The sequence below is a fragment of the Platalea leucorodia genome (genome assembly GCF_965183815.1).
Source record: "Platalea leucorodia genome assembly, chromosome: 1".
Classification (NCBI taxonomy): Eukaryota; Metazoa; Chordata; class Aves; order Pelecaniformes; family Threskiornithidae; genus Platalea; species Platalea leucorodia.
Genome location: NC_138823.1, coordinates 22,275,817 through 22,300,824, shown reverse-complemented (window position 1 = coordinate 22,300,824; position 25,008 = coordinate 22,275,817). Strand labels below are relative to the sequence as shown.

The window sequence follows — 25,008 nt, the reverse complement described above, 5'->3', positions numbered from 1 at the left end:
ATGAGAGGTTTCTCAAGCCTTCCGAGAGAGAATCTACTGTGATATACTCAGCCTTTATAAAGAGAACATGACACCCCTCTATTTTTCACTTATTGTTATAGTCAGTATTCAGTGACATGCTTTCTTTTAAAGACCAGGATGGTGTTTTGTAACATTTTAGCACAAATATGATTAAATGACTTATGCATCTGGGAAGGCTTCTGTGATATTTAGTTTGATAGGCGTATTTAAAATCTGATGCTTTAGACTGTGACTGAGACATTTAAAGACTCTAAATCTGTATTTGGTCAACCAAAACCAAAGGGACAGTAAACTCCAAATTCAGTTTAAAGGCATTTAGCATGCTAATAGATGTATCATATTGGATGGCTGCAAGGCTATTTGTCCTTATTTTTAATTTTGAATAGAATTAAAACCAGAAACCAAAGGTCTCAAAATCCAACCCCCAAAATAGCCATCTCTACTGAACCAAGTAAATAAAGGCTGATCTTCAGTCTGCTGAAGGGAAAATAGTAAAAATATCAGATTATATAATTAAAAATGAGAGCATAATTGTGCAAAAGACAGAATAGCATTACGTATATATTTTTTATCAGTAAAAGTTTTCTAGTTGAATTTGTAATTCTCCTCAGTCTTACATGCAGGTGCATACGCCACTGTTGTTTTTGTGTTCTTTGGTTAAATCTTTGCCCATATTTCTGGTTACTGAGGTGCTAAAAAAGATGTCATGCATTCTTGGGATGGCTGAAAAATCTCTGTTAATAGCTGTTTGTTTTTCTGGAAGCAGAGGCATAGTTATCATCAAGTGCTTGTGCCTATGTTTTGAAGTGGCTATATCAGAATGTGAAATATTCTGTGGTTATACTGGGGAGTATACCAGTGGTGGGAACTCTGAGAAGCTTGCATGCTTGGCAAACAGGATGTTGGAGAGCTTAACAATAAGACTGCGCTCAGGCTTTCATGAAGACAATGCCGAGTTTATAGCATGGCTGATCTGAATGGATTTTTATGAGTACAGAATGTAAGGGCCCACTGACCCCTCAGATATTTTTCTTTTACATTTTCAAAATCCTATTGCATGTTCATTCATATAGGAAGGACGTGCCAGAATTCTTTGGAGAAGCAATATATGGTGTTTTAGCTAATATTCATCTTACTGCTTCTTTCTTTCTTCCTGTTTCCATGTGGGCGCTCAGTATTTTTCAAAGACCACCAAAATGTGTGTACACCTTTGTATGAGGCAGCAACGACAAACATCACAGAGTACCCTGCAAAAATCACTTTGGAAAAGGATCCACACATCATAAAAAAAGCTGGTCATAACCCTAATCATTACTTTAATAAACATGCAAAATAGAACTTTCCAGCTTGCTTCAAAAGACCTTTGTCCTTTACCAGCTGCACTGATGTGTCCCTAGTGATGAAGACCTGAACTGACCCTGTCAATTTACGAACCTGTGATTCTAGAGATTCTTTAACTTTCTAGCTTAGATCACCACACCATTTTATTCAATTCTTTTACTAAGCAGTGCCATGTAATCTGCAAATAATCCAAAGCAACATTGTTAACATGGTTTAAGCATTGTGATAAAAATTTGTTTAATTGGTGAGAAATGTCCCCCGGGTTTCAGTCTTTGTTTAGTGTCTCAGGTTTGAAGCCAAGAAGAAAAAAACCCCGGCAAAACCATCAAGCAATTCTCAAATAGAAAACAGGAACGCAAAGGCATGCTCCCCCACTAGGAAGCTGGGTAACTGAAATTGTCTTCATTCTAACATTCCCTTTTAAGGACAGTAATTGACATTTCAATCTCATTTAAACTGTAATATGAAAACACTTAAACAACCTTTTATTTTTTTTCTTGTTCCACATTTCTGTAGGTGTCAGCCATATTCTTTTCATTCAGACTGTGGTGTGGATCACAGACTTCTTAGAAAGGCCTTGCTTGCTGCAACAATAACGTTTTTATGTTTGCCACACATTGGACATAAAGCCCTGGAGCGAAATTTAGCAAACATTTCTATCACACATCACCTGATATTTTGCTAGGCCTGTAGCATTTAGGCAGTTATATTTTTCACACTGTAGACAGCCAGAATGACAAAATTTAGAGCTAATTTCTTAGAGGTAGAATTGGAATTGAATGGCTCTGGAAATAGGACGAAATGTAATTCTTTGAGTGCAAGACCTTTAACTGGCAAGTTTTGATTCAAAGAAAATAACTTTTAGATTTCACTTTTAAGAGACAATTTTGTTTTCTTTGCCTGTTTTGATAAGAATATTGTTTCAGAGATTTTTTTCAGTATAAAACTGATTTTCCTGTATTCTCATAAATAGCATTTGAAGAGAAATCTCTAGTAAGAAGTTTGGCTAACATTTTTAACCATACTTACCAAAAGTTAGGGTCCTGTGTATGCATTACATTTTAAAAATAAAATGTCATTTAATAATTTGCACTATGTTGAAAAATCAGACTCGATTTTCAATAAAGCACTTAAGTACAGAAGCTAATTTATCCACTCTATAAATATAATTACTAGTCATATTGATTTTAAGTGTTTGCAGACATGAAAAATAGAAGCATAAAACATTTTATGTCATTGTCCTATCTTATGCCTAAACTCGGAGTTCCATGTCTGTCTGTTGTAATAAGATGCACATTCTCCAGTGTTGGAGGCTGCAATTTATTTCATTGAAAGCAAGGAAGATTAGGTTTATTTTAGGCCTCAGGCTGAGCTGAAGCAAATCTCTTTCTTCCGGATCACAGGTGAAAGTATTATCCTGAACCAACCTGTTGAACTGATCCCTGCACAGTTAAAAATCAGTGCAGGAGAGAGCGTTCAAGAGAGAACCAGGCTCTAACCTCAAGTTTGAGGCAGTCAGCTGTGAGAGAAGGAAGAATTCCTGGGAGGAAGACTATTAAGCCCAGCACCTCCCAGCTGTAACCCTAAGGCCGCAGAATCAAGCTCCCCCTTATCCTCCCAAGGAAGTCAGCAGTTTTTGAGCAATTGTTCAACACTGCCATCGGTATCCATGGCTAGGGCGAAGTCTGCTATCCTGCGTCTTCTGTGGAACTGCTATTCTATTCAGACACGTACAGAGATGGTCATGTTCTGCTCCAAGGGACTTGGGGTCTCTGCTCCACGGGACTTCTTGGGGTGAGGTGGGTGAAGCCTGCCAGGGTGCTTTGGCCATGGCACCTCCAAGTTCCCATCAGAACAGCAGAGTTCATTGAGTTAAGGTGTTTCCAAGAAAATATAGCTGATCAAGGACATTTTAGATCAGTTTTAGTTCTTGTTAAGTCTGCTCTTGTATCAGTCTCTTGATTAGAATTCTTTTCTGTTCATTTTTTCTTCCAGATACGTGTTAGATTGTTGGATACCTATTAGCTATATTAGTACTTGTTAGAAAGAATAGACCATTACAAGACCAGGGGAACGTGGCTGTGTCTACTATTTTATGAAATGTCAGTGGTCATTATAATAGCAATGCCAACTGTGATGGTGGAAGAAGGTTTTGAGAGAGGATCTTCAGCATTTCAATCTCTCTATCCCTATAGTTAACCTCTATATTTCATCAATATACTTCCATATATCTGTATTCTGATTAATCGGAAAAAATATAGTTTTTTTCAGTAATGTACAGAAATGTCTCCTTCATGAAAGCATCGATTTTTTTCTCCAAATATTGTTTAATTTTGAAAAACTTCAGTTCTTAAATTGAAGTAATGACACAGTATATGCTTTTCACTTTGTAAACCAAGGTTAATTCAAGCAATGTAGAAAAATATTGACTAACGTGATGATATTGAAGAAATCACGTAAATAGAAATAGACAAAGATTTTTAGGAATGACTGGTGACTTTGTCATTTTATATTATTCACTTTGAGACATTTTACACTTATCTCATAGTGATTTATTGGTTTTCAGCATTTTTGAGACATTAAGGCTCTTTACAGCTTTTTCGATTTGAGCACCTAATAACTGCAGGAACCAAAAGCATTAATTACTTTAGTATCAACATTCTGAACCTGCTCTGAATTCTTTTAATAGGTGATGACTAGGCCCATAGCTGCTGTGAAGATCTTTGCTGTTGAGAAGTTAGCATTGTTTTATCTAGTCAATGGACAATACCGATATTGTTCAGTTCTGCTGCTTCCCACCCAAATGAGAGCTTTCTCAATTCAATCTTCTGTTCTTTCTAGTACTTCTTCAGACAGCTCTTCACAATACAACTGAAACCTCAGTTTGGAGAGTAGGATCCACTATGCTGACCTTTCTTGTAAAAATCTAAGGGATTTATTTATTGTAGAGATTTTGTAATAGATGTCACAGCACTTCAATTACACTTTTAAAATTCAAGAATCTAACAGGATTTTATGCTTGCTAATACTATGGTATTCTTTTCTGTAAGTCAATTTGGAAATATTTTTCTATACACTTTTTAAACATGGAGCAAGAACAAGTGAAAGTCGGACAGGTTTCAAGTTTCCCTTATTTTGACAATGTCTTTATTTAAAGACTCATGGTTGAAAGACATCCAGACATACAGATGAATGGACTTCTAGGCATTTTAAAAAAGAAGTTATCCTATATAGTATTAGATTTCTGTATTAAGATGATATTTCAGGCAAAGTAAAGATTTCTTTTCACCATGTGTATGAAATAACTTAGAAATGTCATCATTCTGTTTGAGCTTAAACACAAGGGTATTTTAATGACTCTTACTTCGCTTTCATCTATTTTGCATTATGTTGAATCAGTGGTATTGCTATCAAATTGCTTCCTGCTTTAGAAAGTAATGAGGCAGTAGAAGACAGTGTTTTATTTGTAGCTTTTATATTGGTGACAGCAATTAAAAAAAAATAAAATTGAAAGCTTAAAAAGCAAACACAACTTTCTCTCTCTTTCTGCTATTATCCTAGCAATATCCACAACCCACGTAGATAATATAAGCCAGACTACCCAAAGGCCAAAGCAGAAGAATGCAAAAGGCTTTATTTATAATCTGTGTACAATATGGGGCAGGAAAGGTCAAGGAATTGAGAGGTTTCAAGAACCCATTTGGTATCCACTGATTTCCAAAAGTGTAGGCTTATGACTTGCCATATCTGTTTCCCATTAATTTGCCTAACAGTTCCACTAGGAATTGCCAGCAGAAGAACAACCTTGATCCCACACAGGATGGGATGCCAGATCCTATCAAAGTGTGGCACATTATTTATGCTCTCTGCAGGAGCATATTTTTCTTTATTACACTTCTACCTTGCACCAGTATGATTTCTCTTTAAGTAGGACTTCATCCTCTGCTTTGATACCCATCTACAGACTGGTATTGCCTTAAAATATAGTAGCTCTGTTTCCCTCTTCAGTCTGTGTACTATAATGTAGATCATACTTTTGTGAGCAACCCTCAATAACCAATAATTCTGGGAAAATATTTAATTCTAATAATACATGCTATTTTTGGTTTGTAGCTTGGGGGTTGTTGCTCCATATTCATGGGGTTGTTTTAATTGAATTTAATATCATTTTGTCTTACAGTAAGAAAAAGAAACAGAGAGTCTGTTTAAAAGTTAATGTATTTCTAATTAAAGTAAATTTCATTTGACTTAAAATTCTTTCACATTAATTACCAAACTTGGATTTCAGAGTGCAGTATTTACGGTCTGCCAAACTATTTGATAGCGATCCAATGTATTTTCATTTCTTTGTGACAGAAGAATGCCTTGAGCCATTTACAACCTTTGATATGCATTCAGAATATTTGTTGGCATCAGTTAGCTGGATTTATGTGCATGAACTGGGTTCTGAGTATTGCTGTTAATGTCTTTTGTTCTTCATCATTTTTTAACTCTTAAGACAACCTACAGTAATATCATTATTAAACTTTTTAACCTGTAGAAGCCATGAGAATTGATTAAACCAATGAAGATTTAAAGTAATTACTGAAAACCATTCTGACACATTTAATTTTTATGCTTGAACCATTAGACTGCATATTGTGTGTGCACTGCATAAAAAATACAGCACAAGCAAATTTTTTACTTTTATTTTTGTGTCATCCTATTCAAGGAAATTGTAAAGTAACTATGTCTGACACCTGCCTTGCTCTCTTTTGTGTTGAGTATGTTAATGATTCTGGAAGTGCACAAAATACCCATGGGTTCCCTCCAGTAAGTCTTCAATAAGAGTGCACAAATGTATACACTAGCATGCAGTGAATATGCCTCTGGATGTAGAGCACCATACTTGGTTGGTTGACTAAACTCATCAAATTAAATTAATTTGGTGGGTTTTATTCATTTTTCCTTTTTAATGCATGATTTATATTACTTTTATTATTATTTCTGCATTTTCTCTCTCCCCCTCTTTTTGTTTTACATAATGCTTTCATTTGTTTATAGAAGAAAAGAAAGCAGATCCAGAGAATGGGGATACAGGTAGGGTGACATTCAAAATATTTTCATGTTTTTGCCCTTAAATTCTTTGATCTATTATGTTTAAGCAAATGTGTACCATAGAGTCGGATCACAATTTTGATGTATTTTGGGGATTTCAAAATAGACACTAGGAAATGGAAGCTAAGAAAGGGCTTCCCCAAATGTGTTTCCTTTGCTTTAAGGGAGTCAAATTAGGGTGAGAAATGGGAAGAAAGAGACCAGAATCAGCTAAAGAAGGCTCTCATACACCTTGAGACTTCTGTTCTGTCCTCCCCACTCCAGGCACAAAGTGTGCTCACCTGCACACTGCCCTTTTCCTCTCTATTACAGGTTTCTGACTTCCAAAATCTCAGTGCTTCTGTGGTCCCCTCATCACTAGTTTTCCCCCATGCCTGAGCTGCTGTGCCTCCAAAATTTTGTATCCCTCTTCTCCATGCCTAACTGAAACTAAATCTGTCCTAATATTTTAAGAGAAACTCCACTCTACTTCCATACCCCAGATTTCCCTTTTACTCTCTGTGCCCCAGAAACCCCACTGTACGGCAATCTCCTTCTCCAAACACATCAGCATTGCCAGCATCTATAGTAGTTAGAATAGTTTAATAATTCCCATTGGAGAGGTCAATGAAAGAAAGAATGAAAGAACACAGCTCCCAGCTGGTTTTATTTTTATTTTTTAAGTAGGTAGGTTTGCTTTAGGCTAAGCTGGGTGATAAGGCCATTTTGTTGTCCCTTTTGTCTCTGGTGTGGACCACAGGCTATCAACTGAAGAGTCTTACCCTAGAGAGTAACCAATAGTTGACCTGAAGAGCAAATAACAGTCTTTAGCTCCAGGCTGAATTGACTAATTGCTTATCTCATTGTAAAAATGTGACTCTATGAGCAGTTGAGGTCAGAAAAAGTCAGGTATTAACCACACTACTGATTACAGCCCCTTAAAATTTTTAGCATGAAACAAACATTTAGTTTTCAGTTATGAGGAAAGCTTTAATGGTGAGGTAGCTGAATCTTATCTTATTTCAAATTAAAACATGAAAATAATGGTTTGCATTCAAAGCTGGAGCAGTGATTCTAGTGCCTACCCTGAGTCCTGTTGTAGGAATTAAACAGACGTCACCTAGACCATGATAGGAATTACGCGATGCCACCTCAACAGGGCTTGTCCCTACGTTCCGCTTTAATAAAAGAATCAAACAGAGTTCCTTCTTCTGCTACATTTAATATGCGATAGTATTTAAAGCTCGAGCTAGGTGCCTCTGAAGAGGGGCCCTGCCAGTTGATTGTTACTAGATTTTATAGTCTCTATAGGTCGCTTGATTTCCTGATTGCACTTCTGCTCTTCCAATTCTGTTCGCAGTGTCTGGGGTCTTCTCTTCTGATTTGCTCCCACAGCCTCCAGGCACCCTTTATATCTGTGTCTTCAGACATTTCCTTATCTTTTGTTACAGAATATCCTGTAGTTAAAGTTTTACTTATACTTCCTTATCTACCAGTTACATTTCCATAGATAAAAACAAAGGTTAAAGTACAATTCATGTGGCCTAAGGCTTAACTTAATTTAGTCACTAGTGCTAAGCTCTGGCACAAATTAGTCTTTCACTACAGTCAGTCGTCGTGGTTCTGAGGGCAGGTTACAGGGTTGCTGTGCACCGTACTTCGGTGCCTTACTCTGGCACTGCAGGACTGTGTTTGCACTGTAGTTGTGCTGCTTTCCCTCAGCACATGCTTTTCTAAAAATATGGAGAATGGCTGGTACTGACTCAGCAGCTGGCTCTTTGTCAGCCAGGAATGTGCTGATGAAAACCCTACTGAGCTAACCTTCAGGCCATGGGTTTTTTAACATTAGAGAGTTATTCAAAATAAGCAAAACTCTGAGGTGTTACCTACCATGTAATGATCCCAGTTGAGTTTGATGAGCAACATCAGGCTTTGTTCTTCCATCAGCCTTCCTTAATTTTTTGTGTTCCTGTGGCTGAAGTTTGAGTGTCTCATTGGCTGTTTCTGTTGGAGGCACAGCTACTGTCTAGAAGCAAAATTCTGGAAGGAAGTTAAGGCAGAAGTGTACAAATGAATGCACTTTTGCCAGGCCAAAATTTGGTTGCATACACTTTGGTACATCGTGGCAGTACATGAAAGTATATCAGAAGTAGCTTTCATTGTTATAGTGTCATTCTCTATAGTCCTGAAAATGTGTTGTGCTGGCCTCCAGCTAAGGACCTGAATAACACAAGGACTCAAGTCAGCCTTGTGCTACCAGTGTGAAAGCTTATGCTCCTATATTTTCACCACTATTGATAACTAATAGTTAGATTCAAGTTAGTTCTGATTTGTCTACACACACTCCATATACACCTCCTGATTACAGTGGAGTCCTTAGTATAGGACTGATGTTGAGCCCTGGTTACCAAAATCATGTTAGGAGCTGAAGCTTCCTAATGCACCCAGACAGTTTCTGAACTCTCTGGAAGTACTTTCTGCTCCTGCTAAACCCCCATACATAGGTTTCAGCTAAGTATAAATTTGCCAGCAGAAGTGGAGATGCTGATAGCCCTGCATTTCCACCACTTAATGTGACATGCATGCATGTTGGACCACGTGAACGGGAAGTGCCATGACACTCCCTCAACCTTCCCTACTCCCATCTGGATCACAGCTGCATCTGGCTTTAGTTACATCAAGATTAGCCTGCGGCAGCCAGTAACCCTGCATACTCTTTCTGCATGTGAGCTCCATGCATAGTACAACCAAAGCTGATCCTCTGCATTATGAATTTTCCATTGCCCTCAGGATTCCCTCTTTTTGCATGTAATTGAATTAACTTATTAAAGGCAGTTTCAAAAATACATAGCAAGTTAGATTTTGTTTTAGTGAGCTTTTATGGAAATTTATTTTATTTTTCTAAATTTTGCTGTCTTGTTTTTCTCTTGAGACTAAAATATGCTACCAGTTTTGCTTATTTTGCTACAGAGGACTCACACTGAGGGCTAATGCATTATACTTCCTTTTCAACTGCATATTTCAGAGTGCTTGGTTTTGCAGACCATGAGCAATTGGAAACCTAACTTTCCCTTTGAGAAATGATCATAGATAAGAATGAATATTTTCACAAGTAATTGTGAAATTTCTAATTTATGCTCAAGAGGTGTTTTTTCATCACTTCTTGCAATTTCCTGAAATTTGGCAGAATATCTGGGGAAAAAGAACATATGTGATGATTTCATAAGAAATCTTCATAAGAAAAACTGGCAAAATTTCCTTTTTTGGTGAAAAACACCTCCTTTGTTACATTACTGAAGAATGACAAGTGGATTTGCAGAATGTTATGATTTCAGGAAAAGATGATTCCTTTCTTTAAGCAAAAGTTAGAGTGTTTTACTTCAAAACCACTCATATGTTACTTCTGTCATTGAAAAACAAAAAATATAATTTTCCAGTTTAAAGTTTTTGTTTTCAAGAGAGAAAATATATCTTTAGAGCTTTTAAAAATAGATCCTTAAAAAAAATCACTGCTTCTTAATGATAAATTGGCAGGTATTTCTTTGGAGCCCATAATGGTTGAGGAAAACTGTGACAGGAAAAAAATAGCTATACTTTATTTTAGGAATTTTCATCTGCTGCTGTCTTTTTCATTTTGTTTCTCCCTATAAAACACTGTTTTTTCTTTTTCATTCATTTTTGTTGATTTTAATTTCTCTTAAAAGTTTTGACGAAGGCTTTTCATTCATGTTGTTTCCAGGGAGTAAAGATGGAGAGTTTGAATACAAAAATCAGAAGCCAGAGGGTTAGCCTTATTCCCTTCCCTCTTCCTCTCACCCTCTTCCTTCCAGATTTCCCGCAAAGTGACGCAAGATTTAGCTGGCAGGTCTATCTCACAGTATGTGCTACTACCATTACTGTGGTGAAGAAAGAAAATACATAGGTCAGAGACCCTGTGCAAAGCCCCACTTTACTATTAGATTACAACTTAGAACTGAAATGTAGAGTTTAAGTCAGATTTACATAGTACACTGGAATCTAATATTCCCATCTCAGTTCCATAAATAAAAGTCCAGATTGTTCAATATATATAATGTACAGAAACTTCCATTTACGATTAGTGGGATTCTGAAATTTTAATCCTATACAACTTTTGTGTTAAAATTATGGAAAGTTTAAGACAAATGTCAGTCAAAATGAATGCTTTGTAGCATTCAGTGGATAATGAATTACTCTTCATTTATACCATGTTAAAGTGGAAGAGAATCAAGCCTGTGTGTGTATAATAGAGAACTATATTTTGTTTGAAAATCTTTTTTTTTAATTCCGGGCTGTTGTCTTCCTCTCATTTTTCTATTTCTCAGTCTTCCAGCTCAGCTTTGGTACTTATTTCCTTATTATTTTACATAGTAAATTGTGGTGTTAACAGTACCAGTTGGCTGAAACCAGCTGCTGCCCAGGTCATATCATATCATGCCCAACCCATCCCTAACTGAGACTAATCATGTATTTGGTCCAAGAAGAGTGAATCCTGAAATTATTCTTGAAGTTGTGTGTCATTAGAATGTAATACGGTGATGCCACTGGGTGGCTCTTTAACATTCCTTTATACATCTTTAAATTGTTTTGAGCATACTAAGAACATGCTCAAATGGTAAATGGAAGCTCTGCCAGCCTGTGGTTGTTACTTGATTAGTAATTTGGTACAAAAATGCTGGTATCACACTATAACAAATGCAGAACCAGGATCTCCACCCAAAATAAGCAGGTTGTCTTTGCATTCCTTTTTTTTTTAAATGAAAGACTCAATTTCTCTTGAATATTTTTGAATCAGTAAAAGACTATTCTGTGGAAACATTCTATTCCATTTACATTTGTTTCTTCCACAAAGTTGGTCTCATTTGAATTGTGTAGAGAACGCAACACTTACTTACTAAGATTCTGCTGAAATACTTACTTATCTACTCTTTTCCTGCTCTTACAATTTTTTGTTTTTCTGCAAAATTGTCATTCAGAAACTAAAATATATACACTGTAATTTAAGTAAATCAGATTTCATCTCTTTCTGTTAAAACTTCCATGAGCATAACTTTAAACTTGGAATTGAGGACTGCTTGTATATTTATTTTCTTTCTTTTTTTTTTTTTTTAACTTCACAGGTGCAATGGATGTAGAAGAGAGGAATCGCCAAATGAAATTGAGCAAGTACAAACAGGTAGCAGGATCAGATTCCAGGCTGGAACAAGATTATCATTCTAAGGCAAGGGAGTTTTGTTTTGAAAAGCAACAAAATATGCTAAACTAAAATACCGAATATCCTTTTAGAAAGTAATAGATGAGTGGGAGGTTGTTTCTTCAGTAAAAGTTTCTTGTGTGTCTATAACAAAATTATTGGAAACGTGCAGCACAACCCTTAACACAGAGTGTTCTTGATTACTAAAATTTAAGAAGGATCAGTTAAATCAAATAAAAGTGGCAGTGTAATTATCCATTGGAATGAACAATAGGGCCATGATTTAAAAGCTCAAAGAGAAGGAAAAAGGAGGTTTATTGAGTGACAGATGGATTGAGAGCTATTGAAACCTGTTTATGGCTTTCATATAGTTGAACACAGGGTTATCGTGATCTATTGAAAACTGAAAGATGTAGTGTTACTTAGCTTAATAGTGGCAGTTTAGCTTTTAGAAAAGTATTTCATGCATCAACACAAGCTTCCACCCCAGCTGTGGCAATTTGCCAAAAATCTGAATCATTTCATTGTAGTATAGCTCCAAGTATACTATCCAAAATTTTCTGCTATCTGGAACAGGGTCATGTCATATACAGTGTGTTAATTAAAATAATCAAGATATTTTCAATTTAAACTTCTATTATACAAAAATAATTTAGTGTCCTCTAAAAAACTTCATTAATTGAGGTCAGATTGTAAGTGGGAAACACGAGACTTCTGACCTATAAAAGATAGCTGAGGAAGAGAAGTCTGGTTTAGACTTTTATTTCCAGGATGTAGTTCCTTGTTCCAAGGATTGGCAAAGTTACTGTAAACTGAGCCATTTAATATTTGAAGAAAAAGAAATAATCAAATTTATTAAGTATTATTAGTTTTGCAGATAATATAGACTAATATACTTGATATAATTACTTTCTAGAATGCACATTTCATTGGGGGAAAATAGAGGAAGAACTCTAGTGAAGCCCATGACAAAAAGGAAAACATTATTAATGAAAATAATAGTTAGAATTGACAAAGCAAAAAGAAAACTGTGAAAATGGCTTAAAATACTTAAAAACTCTGTAGATGTGCTGCATGATTATTTGGATATTTTACAAATGTAGTTCTTACTACAGAAGGCATAAGTATTTTTATTAACATGTAGGAGGGACTTGGTATACTGTCATGTTTAGATGCTTGTTTTATGTTGACACTTACGGCAAAATTATTTTCACGTGTCTATATTTTCGGTTTTGAAAGGTGTTACCTTCTAGAGATGAGCGTAATACTGTGAGCAGACCTCCTCACAAGTGTTATGATTGTATGTACCACAGAAATATGACTTTATGTATTGTATGTATAACCAGACTTATACTGCTAATTTTCCTGCTCCCTCAATGATGGACTGAAATTTGAGTCAGAAGTAGGACTGGTATGGAGTAAAGTGAATAAATGGGCTCTCATATGAAGGAGCTGGTTAGAATATAACTACCTAAGGAAACATTTCCTACCCTTGTTTTTTCCATTTCACCCGCATCATATTATTGGGCCTCACTATACATCTTTTACCTTTTTATTAAAATTTTATCTTCAGTATTATTGGAATGTATTAGAGAGGAAAATTATAAATGAAATTATTTTATGAAAATGGTTATTTATTTATTGCACACATCAGACAAATCGTCTCCAGAAATAAACAGTTAATTTACTCTTCTGCCAAAGTGTAGTTTCAGTATTTTAAAATGAATAATTTATTCTGTCAATGAACTTGTGGAACTAGCCACTGAATATTCACATATATGTATTAATTTGAAATGCATTCTTAAAATTATGTAGTTTTAAAGCCATATGAGAACAACAACTCCATAAACCATATGAGAGTTCTGTCTTCACTTTTTTACTACCACTGCTTCAATTCCCCTTAATTAAGTGCCTATATTATCTAGAGACAGAAGATGAGTAAGTATAATTTATCTACCTGGTTTCTACAAAAATTCTTCTGGAATCATGAACTGAAACACATATGTCAAATGCTGACTGAAATCTCATGTTCTGTGTACTATACAGTGACTTTGATTTTTTAAATCTGTCAACTGGCACAAGCAGGCAGTCAAGTGTGCTATGCCTGAGAAAAATGTCGTTAACTAGGCATTAAATGACATGCAGGAAAGCTAGCACATGGAATTTTCTTTTACATTTCTGTTCTATGTCTTTCTTTAAATAGAAGTCAACAGCAACTGTTATGTTCATCATGACTACTTTAAGAAAAAATATATTTCCTTGCTGAGAAAGCGAAAGGTATAACAGTAGAAGTTATATTAAATATTAAAATAGGCATCCTGTATTATGCCTCTCTAGTTTTGTTCTACCTCTGGCATTCAGTACTAGAGGCTTTAAAGGAAGGTACATACACTTCTATGGTGCATAGTCATACATTAGGAAGCTTGTGAGAAAAGTTTACTTCCAGACATCTGTATTCTTAGAAGCTGCTGAAATATGAAATTTATTTTCCCTTATATTTTTTCCTCATGACCGATAAAATTGCAGATTGTATTTTTATTATTCATATACATGCCTCATTATTTTTGGAAAACAAAGTATTCTGCTTCCATAATATTTCGTATACGTGAGTTTGGCAGGTAATATATTGTGTAAAAGATTTATATTTCCTTAAATGCAGAAGCTGCTTAAGTACAGTTTCAGCACAGACATAAGAAAAGCAAGCAATGTATTTGATTTTCCTGTAAACATATTTACAACTAAGGAGATGAGAGGAAAAACAGTGTAGGCATTAAGGATTAGGTAAAAATATTTCTGGTATTGGAACAACTATTTATTTCTGAATATTGAGTACTAGTAGACTTGTACTAAATAGGATATATATTAAAGTCTGAATTGCAGTGCTGGTAGAAGCTGACATGCAGGAAAACCTGAGTTCTGGTAATACAGAAAAAAAGCACAGTAGCACAGAGTGTTTCACCAGAGGAAAAAACAGCCATTTACCATACTGTCGGTCTGCAACACTGGCCTGATTTATGTAATATTCCTCAAGAATCTTTCTGGGACGAGTTTATTGTTTTGTGTAAAAACTAAGCTTTCCAGTTCTTAAGTGTTTAAGCAAGATGCACTGTGAAGAGGGAAGGGCCAAGATGGGAGCCCAGAGAAGCGGAGTGACCAGCATGCTAGATTCACTTTGGACTCATTTGGTTGATCTGGCTTCTGAAGTCAATTCCCAAACTACCTCTTAAAACCTCTCTGAAACTCTCTGCCTTGCTTGCTGCTGCTGCCATTAGCTCTTCTGGCAAACAAATCGATAGCACTATGCTTGGTGAGTAACTCCTTCCCCTGGTCATTCCCACCACTGCTCAGATTCAGGAATCCCTGCTGACAAATGAAGGATAAAGGGTGCGAGGAATCCTGCCATTCCTCTCTCCTTGCCCCCATAGCTGGAGCCTGCCCAGTGGATCAGCTAGGGAGAGTTGAAAAGCTTTGTTGTCACTGAGAAAAAAGAGAGAAAATACTTCTTGTATGTGGAGCCCCAGAAGTGTTTGCAATCAATGTGAAATCAATGTAAAATCAAGAGAGAGTTCCATCAACTCAGGCTATATTAGCCACTACAAAAGAGTCTGAGTAACTAAAATTGTTGAATGCTGAACTAAAGGGGGCTGGATTTATGTAGGAGTTAGAATAGTGAAAAAAGATTATTTTCTTTAGGAACAAAGGTAAAACAGAGACTGGCAACTAGCTGACACACATTTAAACCTCAAAGTATCATGAGGCTCTTTTTATTTGTTTTATTAGGAGAAAATAATGACCTACAAAAAGGCAGAGAAATCCGTTATATAATATAGCAATTAGTAATAGTCAGTAATGTAGTAATTAGGAATATAGTATATTAGAGCAACAAGGAACAAAGTTGGGGTAAAAGAGGTAAAAAATCAGATAAAACCTGAAATTTTTTCAGAACTGGTGACAAGATTATTTAGCCAAATGTAGAAAAGAGTACACCAAATAGAGAATAACACAGAACACCAAAGACAACTTTCCAACTCCACCTTTAATGATTCATATTGATCATAAGACTGAAACTTTCTACATCATTGGATGTATGTAATACTGCAGTTCCTGTTAATCAATAACTACAATTCAAGTTTTAGATTTGCAAGATACTGTGCATCATAAAAATATCAGCATAATTCCCTGTGTTTGGTGCAGGAGACTAGTAGTATTAGGCATACCAGCATGCTACTTTGCGATCTTCTAACCTATTAGCAAGACCAAGACAAATTAAGCTGTGGAAAAGAAGAGTTAAACATGCACTCAGTTTATTTAAATAATACAGATGCAGCTGAAATGCCCTTGGAGCATGCAGACACTGAAAAGCTGCAGTTCTTCAAGACTGAGACACTTTGATTCAGCAATGAATCAAGTACCACCTTGTGGGTTACCTGTGTGAGAGAACGTGCAAAAGGTAAGAGCTGTAACACTAGAGGTAGAAGAGGCTGAGTTTGAATACATCAGAAGCAGATCTCCTTAACTCTCAGTCTTGTCGCAATGTGCAGAAGTGTCCAAGAACTGCCTTTTCCCTCTGAAACCTGCAGTAAGTAGTTGTGTCATTGGTACAGCTACATGTGGTATCCTTTGACGTGTGTTGTTGATTGAAATATTTGGTTTAATGGTGTTTTGGGGGTGCCCTTGTCTCCTCCTTAAAAATCAAAACAGAGCAGTACACAGAGCAGCAAAGATTGCTAGCAGAAACAGTTATCGCTTTTCTGCTTGAAACTTTTGTGGAGCAGGAGTTGAACAAACATCCAAGCAAACAGGATGATGAGACCTTTGTTATTCTCACTGTGTATAAGCTGTAGTTGATTTATATTGGTTTGAATTGGCAATTGTTTTTGAAAATTTAAGCTTAGAGTTTGGGAATTGTGGGAAGATCATGATATGCCCAGTAATAATTTGATAATTTATAACAATTATGAATATACCTCTTTGACCCTATAATTGTTTCTTACAACTTCTGTTGTTAAGGATGTAATTAGAAATATTCAAAATATTGAATGAAAAATGGAGGCTAGGTTAGATATCCATATTCCCTCAGAACAGTGCAGAAATTGGAAATCTGTTTTGTGTGCATTTCTTTTTAACATACCAGTTTAAATTTTAAAATTTTGGATATCTAGATAAAACTTGGAAAGACAAAATAATTAGAATGCAGCTATGCTGAAGAATAATTAAGAAGGCAAATATTAACACAAATAATACCACATACAAATATCCCATGCAATTAATTTCTATAAAATACCTCTAAAACTAAGGGCCTAACCAGCAGAATTTGATAGGCTTATAAATGGGAATAGCTGTGCATAGTTTTACGGGTCCCTTCGTCTTCCCCTTCCCCACCTCCACACCAATAAGCTCTTTGCTTCAGGAAATAAACCAAGCATCAATTAGGCTAACAAAGAATTTTCCATATGAAGAAACTGCTTAGTTATTACCTGTTCCATGGCTTTTGTGCTTCCCTATGGACAAGTCAGTAATTCTATTTTTGGACAAGAAACTTGATAGCTAAACTAGCTTTCTGGTCTGGAAGGACAGGTCCTGTCACTCTCAAAAGGCTGTGAGCACTCAGGTTACCTAATCAATTGTGCTTATTTGTGATAGGTAAGGAATTTTAGTACTCAATGGCGGAGAGAATCTCTCTGGCCCATAGTGCTGATTGATAGCATTTATATTTTCAATCAAGTATTTTATTGTATTTTTAATATATGAAAGTTTGTGGAATAAATTGCTGATGTTGCAGTTTTGGTTCCTAGGATTTAAAGGTCAATTATAAGACTTAAAAATGCAGCCAGATGAAATAAATTCAGAATTCTAGATTTGAGCTATATACAGATGGTAGTGTAGAAAACATCTCTTCTTTCACTTCTATTTTTATCAAACTGTATTTTGCTGATAGGTTAAAAGTAATTTAGTGGCTTTGAATACAGATGTGGATTAGTGTGATTTCTAGTATTTTCTTCTTTAGTCAATGATATGCAAACTCTCAGAAAAGATTTCTGCTGCTGTAATTTTTCTTTTTCATTTAATTCAAGCTCTCTTTTAATTTATTTTGGTTTTGATGCTTTTCTGATTTATTTTTTAACTTGAGTATCCATGTCTCTATTAGAGATTTAGGGTATTCTTAAATATAATACTGTGGTGAACACAAATACTGCATTCACATGTCATGATTATGGCTGAAATATAAACATCTGAAAGTAGACTGATACTGGCTGTCTTTATCTGTCAGCAGATACTTTCTGTTGTCAGCCATTTTCTTAGTTTTTGTGTAAGCTTCTATTGCTAATCATATATCTAGAAAGCAGAGGTTAAATACATTATAAAATGTTGTTAACGTACCTTATAATTTTACAATGAATCTCAGAGAGAAAAAATGACTCCTGAAAGTAAAAAGTAAAATCATCAGTCTACTTTGGCTCTGAATATTCATTAGTTATTGGAGTTTATTGGGAAAAAAAGGGATTTCAATAGCAGAAAATTACATTTTTCCATTTAAAAAAACACAAAAAATACGAAGTGTAACGCAAAGTCTCGAGTTTTACAGCAGTTAAATATTCTTTTGCAAAAAGCAAATATTTTCCAGAAAAAAATTATTTTATCAAACACATATATGTCAAATATACATCAAAATGTATATCAAAAGATTTCTATCAAAGCCAGATTCAATTAAGTAATTGTAAACATTTCATTAATACTCACATTTAAAAATCACCTGGGTGCTGTTTTAGCCAATATCTAGCCAGAGTTATCTTAATTCTTTTTATCCTTTTTGTAATAGATGTTCTTTTCCTTTCAGAACTGCTTTGTATAGACACATGAATTGCTAAACCGTTAGTCTGTTTTGGTTCCGAGTGGCTGTCTTTTCATAGTAAACTCAATTATTTCTGTTTACAGTTCTTATCTGAATTTAAGCTGTAAAGTTCCAAGATGCTATTGAACTGAGTAACAATTAATGTATAAAATAGCGAAAATAATAAGAAATAATTATCTAAGATTTCTTATCTAAGAAATAATTATCTAAGATGTACTGAAACTGATGTTATGCTGTTAATAAATGAGAAAATCTACAGAAAACAAGAAAGAAAATTAACTGGGAAATATGTACTAAATATCTGAGTGCCAAAGTGTGACATTCAAAAACAGAGAATATATAAAGTTAATTGAATTGCTGCAACAGTCAGGGAGCTCCAAGAAATGAGAATAATAATCTATGATAACATGTATCACACCAGACTGCAGTTTCTGCTACTTAATTCTGTGCCAGGCAGAATAGGCGCAAAAAGGACGTTATTCACATTTGAAAGGTAACAAGGGTAGAGCAGTTGTTCCAGCTAGATGGAAACATGTTTGCTAGATCAATTTGCTAGGCTATTGACCTTGAAAAATCAAGGAAAGCATGGCACACAAGTAGAAAGGATAGACCTGAAGTTGCCGTGCAGTGCTCGCACGGAGCTTGCTTAAACGTGTAGGATTTGAAATGAAGAAGCAGGACCTTTGTCTGTCTGCTTCACAGGGGGTGGTTCAGAGGCCACCGAGCACTATCGGACTCGGAGGCAGAAGAGCTGGCTGGCCCCTCGCCTCGCGCGCCTCCTGCCCTGCCCGGCTCTCCTGTACTGCAGCAGCTTGAGAAGGCACTCCTGGAACGGCCACCAGAGAGCCGCTCCCGGTGGTTCAGCTGGGCATATGATCGAGGATTCCCCCAGAGTTTAGTGTTATCATTTGCAATTCTGACTATAATGATGAGGCCTGTGTAGCCGTGTGGATGTTTTCTTCAGTTCGGTCTCTGGAAGTGCTTCTCTTTACTAAGTGGGTTGATTTTCTTTGATAGCAGCCCCAAAGTTATCAGTGGAAAATTTGCCAGTTTATCAGCCTTTTTCCAAGCAACAGATTTGTGGTTTTGAGGGAATTTTGCCATCTGTCATGCAAGAAAAAAACTATGTATCTCTCTCAGATTTTTCCAAGGCATTGCATTACTTTGATTCTTTTTTTTTTTTTTTAAATATCTTAACTACATAATCTCTTGCAGTTAATTTTAGTGAATACAGCTGTGAATTCAAGCATCCATATTGCAAGTAGTATATATGAAGGATTTGAACAGATATGTAACACACCACCATTATTCTGTAAAAGCTGGCTCTGCACAAGTGAGCTAATCAAAGTAGGGTCAGGACCTTGGAGTCTCAGCATAGGGAGGTCTTTCCTTTGTAAACCCTTAATGCCTTCAGCAACACTTCTAGTGAGAATATTACTAAACCATGATATTATATCTGTGACCCTTCTAACCTATGGTATTTCTGACTGTTGTTTGTTGGAAGTGAAGTCTTTTCTTACAAGAATTCGTATTGATTTATTGTTAGCCAATAGAATATTTTCTTTAGTAATACATCAGAAGGAATATTATCCTCCTCCTGCAGATGGAAATCATTGCTTTACCAGAGATTTCACTGACAGTTTGGAATCAGCGAATAATAACAGGAAATAACACACAAAAAATAAAAAACATTTCTGAAAATTTAATCCTTACTTCTGAACAGAGTAATGATGTACCCAAAAAATATTCATTTTTGTAATACAAACAGTAGAATAGCTAAATTATTGCAGCACACTTATTCTACTAGTAGTATTCCAAGGTAGTAGAAAATGAAATTTTAGGCAAAATTATTAAATAAAGTCTGCATAAAAAAGCCTCTCTTTTTTTCCCTAAAAGAGCATCTTGTCCTAAATCTTTGCCTTGCTTGTATAGGCCTTTCATCTAATAATCTTAAGTATCATGCTGAAAAGAAGTTTGGAAATTGTGTTTCCTCCAGAGTCACTTTATGTTGAGGAAAAAATTCATCTATCATACGGCCAAACATACACAATTTTGTCATGAAGTTCAACTTGTGTTATCACAGTAAAATTTATCTGATATATCTTTTTTCTTCAAACTATGTAAAATCTTTAAAAGATATTATATTCATTTCCTCATATAGAGTATCTTAGATCCATTAAATTTCAGAGAACCAGGATGCATCATCCTGTTTCTGTTCTCTCTTGAGTGACACATGCCATCAGGTAAAAAACATTTCTAGTGATTTGCATACTTTTGCAGTTTAATCTGAAGGAGCTAGCTAATTAATAATATCTGAATGTCACTTAGGTTGAATATGATTTTCTAAAAACAAAATTCCAAACACTGTGACATAGTTTTCTGTATCTAAGAGACGATAATGCAAATTCACTTCTGGTAAACAGGTTGACTTTCAGTTTCAAGAATTGTAAAGAAGTAACTTGGGTGGTTTTTAGGAGGCCATTAGAAATATTTCCTTTCCCACTTCTAAGCTAGTTTCTAGTCACATAAATTTAGGAAATGCTATGCTAGTGCTATGCTAAGGAAACATCTGTAAAATGAAAATAACTTCAAGGGTTCTAATAATTCATAGATGTTAAAGATCTTCAAAAACATTCACAGAAGTTTTTGACCCCAGAACCATTCCAATATAGATAACTGTCTTGTGAAATGATCTACATTTCTCATATAGTTTCAATTGAATTATTTTTTTGTTTCTTTTCGGCAATGTTGCATATTATTGCCCTACTGTTAAAGTGTTTTATTTGGTGAATTTGAAGTTGTAAGTAATGTTAATGTGTTGCATATTTTCTGTAAAAGTGAATTCAAATTAACTTTACAAGCAAACAAAGAGGTAAATTATTATAGTATTTACAATGCGATATGACAGACATAAGTAATCCATGTTTTCTAATTACTCTCTCTTTGAGAACTGAAGCACAATGAGTAAAGAGAAAAAGAGTTCAGTTTTTCTATTCCCTAGGAGTGGTTTGCATGCTCAGGATCTCCCTGCAGCCTTTTTTTCCCTAGTTCCAATATAACAAGGGTAAAGCTGCTGAGGAAATACATTTTAGGGAAAAGTAATGTTTTCTAAGCAGTTTAACTTGCCCACAGAGGGATAAGGAGATGGTGGTATCTACATCTTGCAGATTTGTTTCCCCTTTAGCTAGACATGAATCAGCAGAAAATTTTGTAGGCAATTTTCAGCTGAGCTCATATATTTCTTATCGTACAGGGATTCTCCAATACGTATCCTAATAATCAGCGAAAACAAGAGGTTAAGAAAAAAGATTATGGGGCCTTCCCTCAAATCATGCTACATTTTGGAGGTTACCCTCTCATGTCTATGGATTTAAGGACTTAGAAAGTGGTCTCATACAAAGATATATTTATATCCTGTTCTTGAGCAATTGTGTTACTCATGGTCCTTTGGCACTTCCACTTACAGGAATAAGCACTCACCAGATGGCCCATGTGTCAATCCAGCTGTTCTCTTCAGCATGAATTCCTTTGAAGGTGCTGTGTCCCAGGACAAATCTGTTGAAAGTCATATTTAAATGTTACATAGAGAAAGTAGAATTAAGGGGGAAGTTCATATCTCTCTTCTCAGACCATCAGGTATGCTGAAATACTTAACAGGCTTTTGGGGTGAAATAAAGTATAACGAAACAGAAATTCTGCAATAAGAAAAGATGGTTGCCTTTCCATCTTTCTTTATTTGTGTGTTTGTTTTTGTGAGAGACCGAAGGACTAAAACCAATTTATGGAAATGTAGTTTAAAATCTGGGTTAAATGAGCACTCTTTAAAAATGCATATTGTTTGACTTCCTAGCTTGTGTTTGCAAAGTAGCACCTCAAAGAAGCCCAACTTAGGTAGAAAAATCAGAGACAAAAGAGGATTTCTTAAAACAGAAATCCTGCCTTGTTACCCTCTTTAAAAAATAAGCTGTTGCCTGGATGGCAGGACTGTATGAAGTGCAAGAGATTTTGAGTGCAGTGGTGACAGAAATGGCATGTGAACCACTTGAGGAACAGAAACAAATACAGGAAGCACACTTCAATTCCGTTTATCCAATGTAAGTAGGATTCACTAGAGTTAAGACCGAAAAGGACCAGAAACAGAATTAAGAGTTATCACTGAAACTGAACCCTTTGAACAAGTGAGTAAACTGTAGGCAGGTTCACCCATTTGTCCTAAGAAGCATGCTGGAGTTCACCAGAAGACAGAGCACTGGAGATACTGTTAAATGCAATTGCACAGTAGATTGTGAAGCACTGGACACCTGCATTTTTGTAATCACCCTGACTTGAAGAGCTCAGATTTTTTACAGTGAACAGTGTCCATGATGATGCATCTTCAGGAAACTTGGCAGAGTATTATGGAATGCTAAAGGACTGCTGATCTCTATTTGAAATAGATTTTCTTCCTTCTGTATGAGACAGTCAGAAAGTTAATGTGTGGCTGTTAAAAAGATGCTGGGAAGTTTGAGAAGGTCTACATCAAGAGTTTATTACCCACCATCACAAAGCCAGACTGTGGACCTGTGTCTCTAAAGTGAAACTTGGTGACTGACTCTGCCCTGTTTTAAATAGCAGTTAAAAATCAGGAGAAGGTCTGCATTATGAAAGGGAATTTGCATAGCAAATGTTTCAATAAATCTTAGAAGGAGCTTTGTTTTACTTCCCATTTTGCCTGCTTTCCTGAATAACTTTCATGTCAGAAAAGGGGAACTGTTTGTTGGACATCCTTCTACCCTTAATTCTTATCAAAGGGTTCGTCTTTTGAAGCTCTTATTTATTTACCTTCATATTATGTAGACTCATATTGCTTCAAGATCTTTGTTTTTGTTCAAAAATTGTTGGGAATATTCTGACTGCATGAGAGCATTCTATGGTTCACCTATAAGTTGTTAAGGCATGTTGGAATCATCAGATTTTTTAACAAGGTGAAGTCCATCCACAGGACACATGAGATTTTCTATTCATTTCAACTTATATAGTCAATTATAGCTATTTCATCCTAGCTGTATGCTATACCTGGATCTCTCTTCTACCTCATTCAATCTGTTAGAATCAGCTAGAACCATGGAAAAGATCATCTTACTTTAATATTCAGACATGAAAACTCATCTTAAACATCTCAGTTACTTTCCTTGATAGATAATAGAAATTAGTTATCTTCATTTTTAAAGTACATGTCTAGTCATATAGTACATGAGGCATACTATGGAAGGACGCAGGTCAGTGGTGGTAGCCTCTTCTTATAATGAAATGTCATGTTGCAGAGTCCTGTTCCAGTGACTTGATGATTTGGAGTAGAAGCTCTCTATATGAGTAGTGACTTTAAGGTGGCTTTTGATGAGATGTTATGAGACACCTGCTAGGCCATTATAAACCTTCTATTTTCACTCCAGTGTGTAACACATCTTGGATTGCCTTTTAAGAATTTTTTTGAGGTGATGCTTAGAAGTGTTCCTGTGTTGTTTTACTTGTCTTTTACCTTACCTTAAACAACAGTTTTTTACCCACTGTGTAGGAGAGATGGGATTTTAGGAGAGATGGGATTTTAAACAGTGTCTTTCTTGGTGGCCAGTCATGAGTGGTGTTCCCCAGGGCTCAGTGTTGGGGCCAGTCTTGTTCAACATCTTCATTGATGACCTGGATGAAGGGATTGAGTGCACCCTCAGTAAGTTTGCAGATGACACCAAGTTGGGTGGAAGTGTCAATCTGCTGGAGGGTAGGAAGGCCCTACAGAGGGACCTGGACAGGCTGGATCATTGGGCCGGGGCCAACTGTATGAGATTCAACAAGGCTCAGTGCTGGGTCCTGCACTTGGGTCACAATAACCCCATGCAACGCTACAGGCTTGGGGAGGAGTGGCTGGAGAGTTGCTTGGCATAAAAGGACCTGGGAGTGTTGGTTGACAGCCGCCTGACCATGAGCCAGCAGTGTGCCCAGGTGGCCAAGAGGGCCAATGGCATCCTGGCTTGTATCAAGAATAGTGTGGCCAGCAGGACCAGGGAGGTGATAGTGGCCCTGTACTCGCCACTGGTGAGGCCACACCTCGAGTACTGTGTTCAATTTTGGGCCCCTCACTACAAGAAGGACATCGAGGTGCTAGAGCGTGTCCAAAGAAGGGCAATGAAGTTGGTGAAGGGTCTAGAGCACAAGTCTTATGAGGAGCGGCTGAGGGAGCTGGGGTTGTTTAGTCTGGAGAAGAGGAGGCTGAGGGGAGACCTTATTGCTCTGTACAACTACCTGAAAGGAGGTTGTAGCGAGGTGGGGGTCGGTCTCTTCTGCCAAGTAAGAAGCAATAGGACGAGAGGAAACGTCCTCAAGCTGCGCTAGGGCAGGTTTAGGTTGGATATTAGGAAAAACTTCTTCACCGAAAGGGCAGTCAGGCACTGGAACAGGCTGCCCAGGGCAGTGGTTGGGTCTCCATCCCTGGAGGTATTTAAAAGACGGATTGATGTGGTGCTTGAGGACA

The 25,008-nt window shown here is 36.3% G+C and overlaps 1 protein-coding gene across 29 annotated transcripts in view; it reads left to right on the top strand.

The window, feature by feature from the left end:
- Nucleotides 1–25,008, top strand: part of RIMS2 (regulating synaptic membrane exocytosis 2) — a gene marked incomplete at both ends in the record, with an annotated part of 502,005 nt that overhangs the window by 392,088 nt on the left and 84,909 nt on the right. For 5 of the 29 annotated variants that reach the window (XM_082312755.1, XM_082312740.1, XM_082312729.1 and 2 more), the window contains 2 exons: nucleotides 6,406–6,441; nucleotides 11,577–11,677. The exons of 21 other annotated variants lie outside the window; for them this stretch is intronic. In XM_082312755.1, coding sequence (XP_082168881.1) covers nucleotides 6,406–6,441; nucleotides 11,577–11,677 — 137 coding nt within the window. The remainder of the gene's footprint in view (nucleotides 1–6,405; nucleotides 6,442–11,576; nucleotides 11,678–25,008) is intronic. 3 more of the 29 variants (XM_082312754.1, XM_082312738.1, XM_082312752.1) reach the window with 2 other exon arrangements.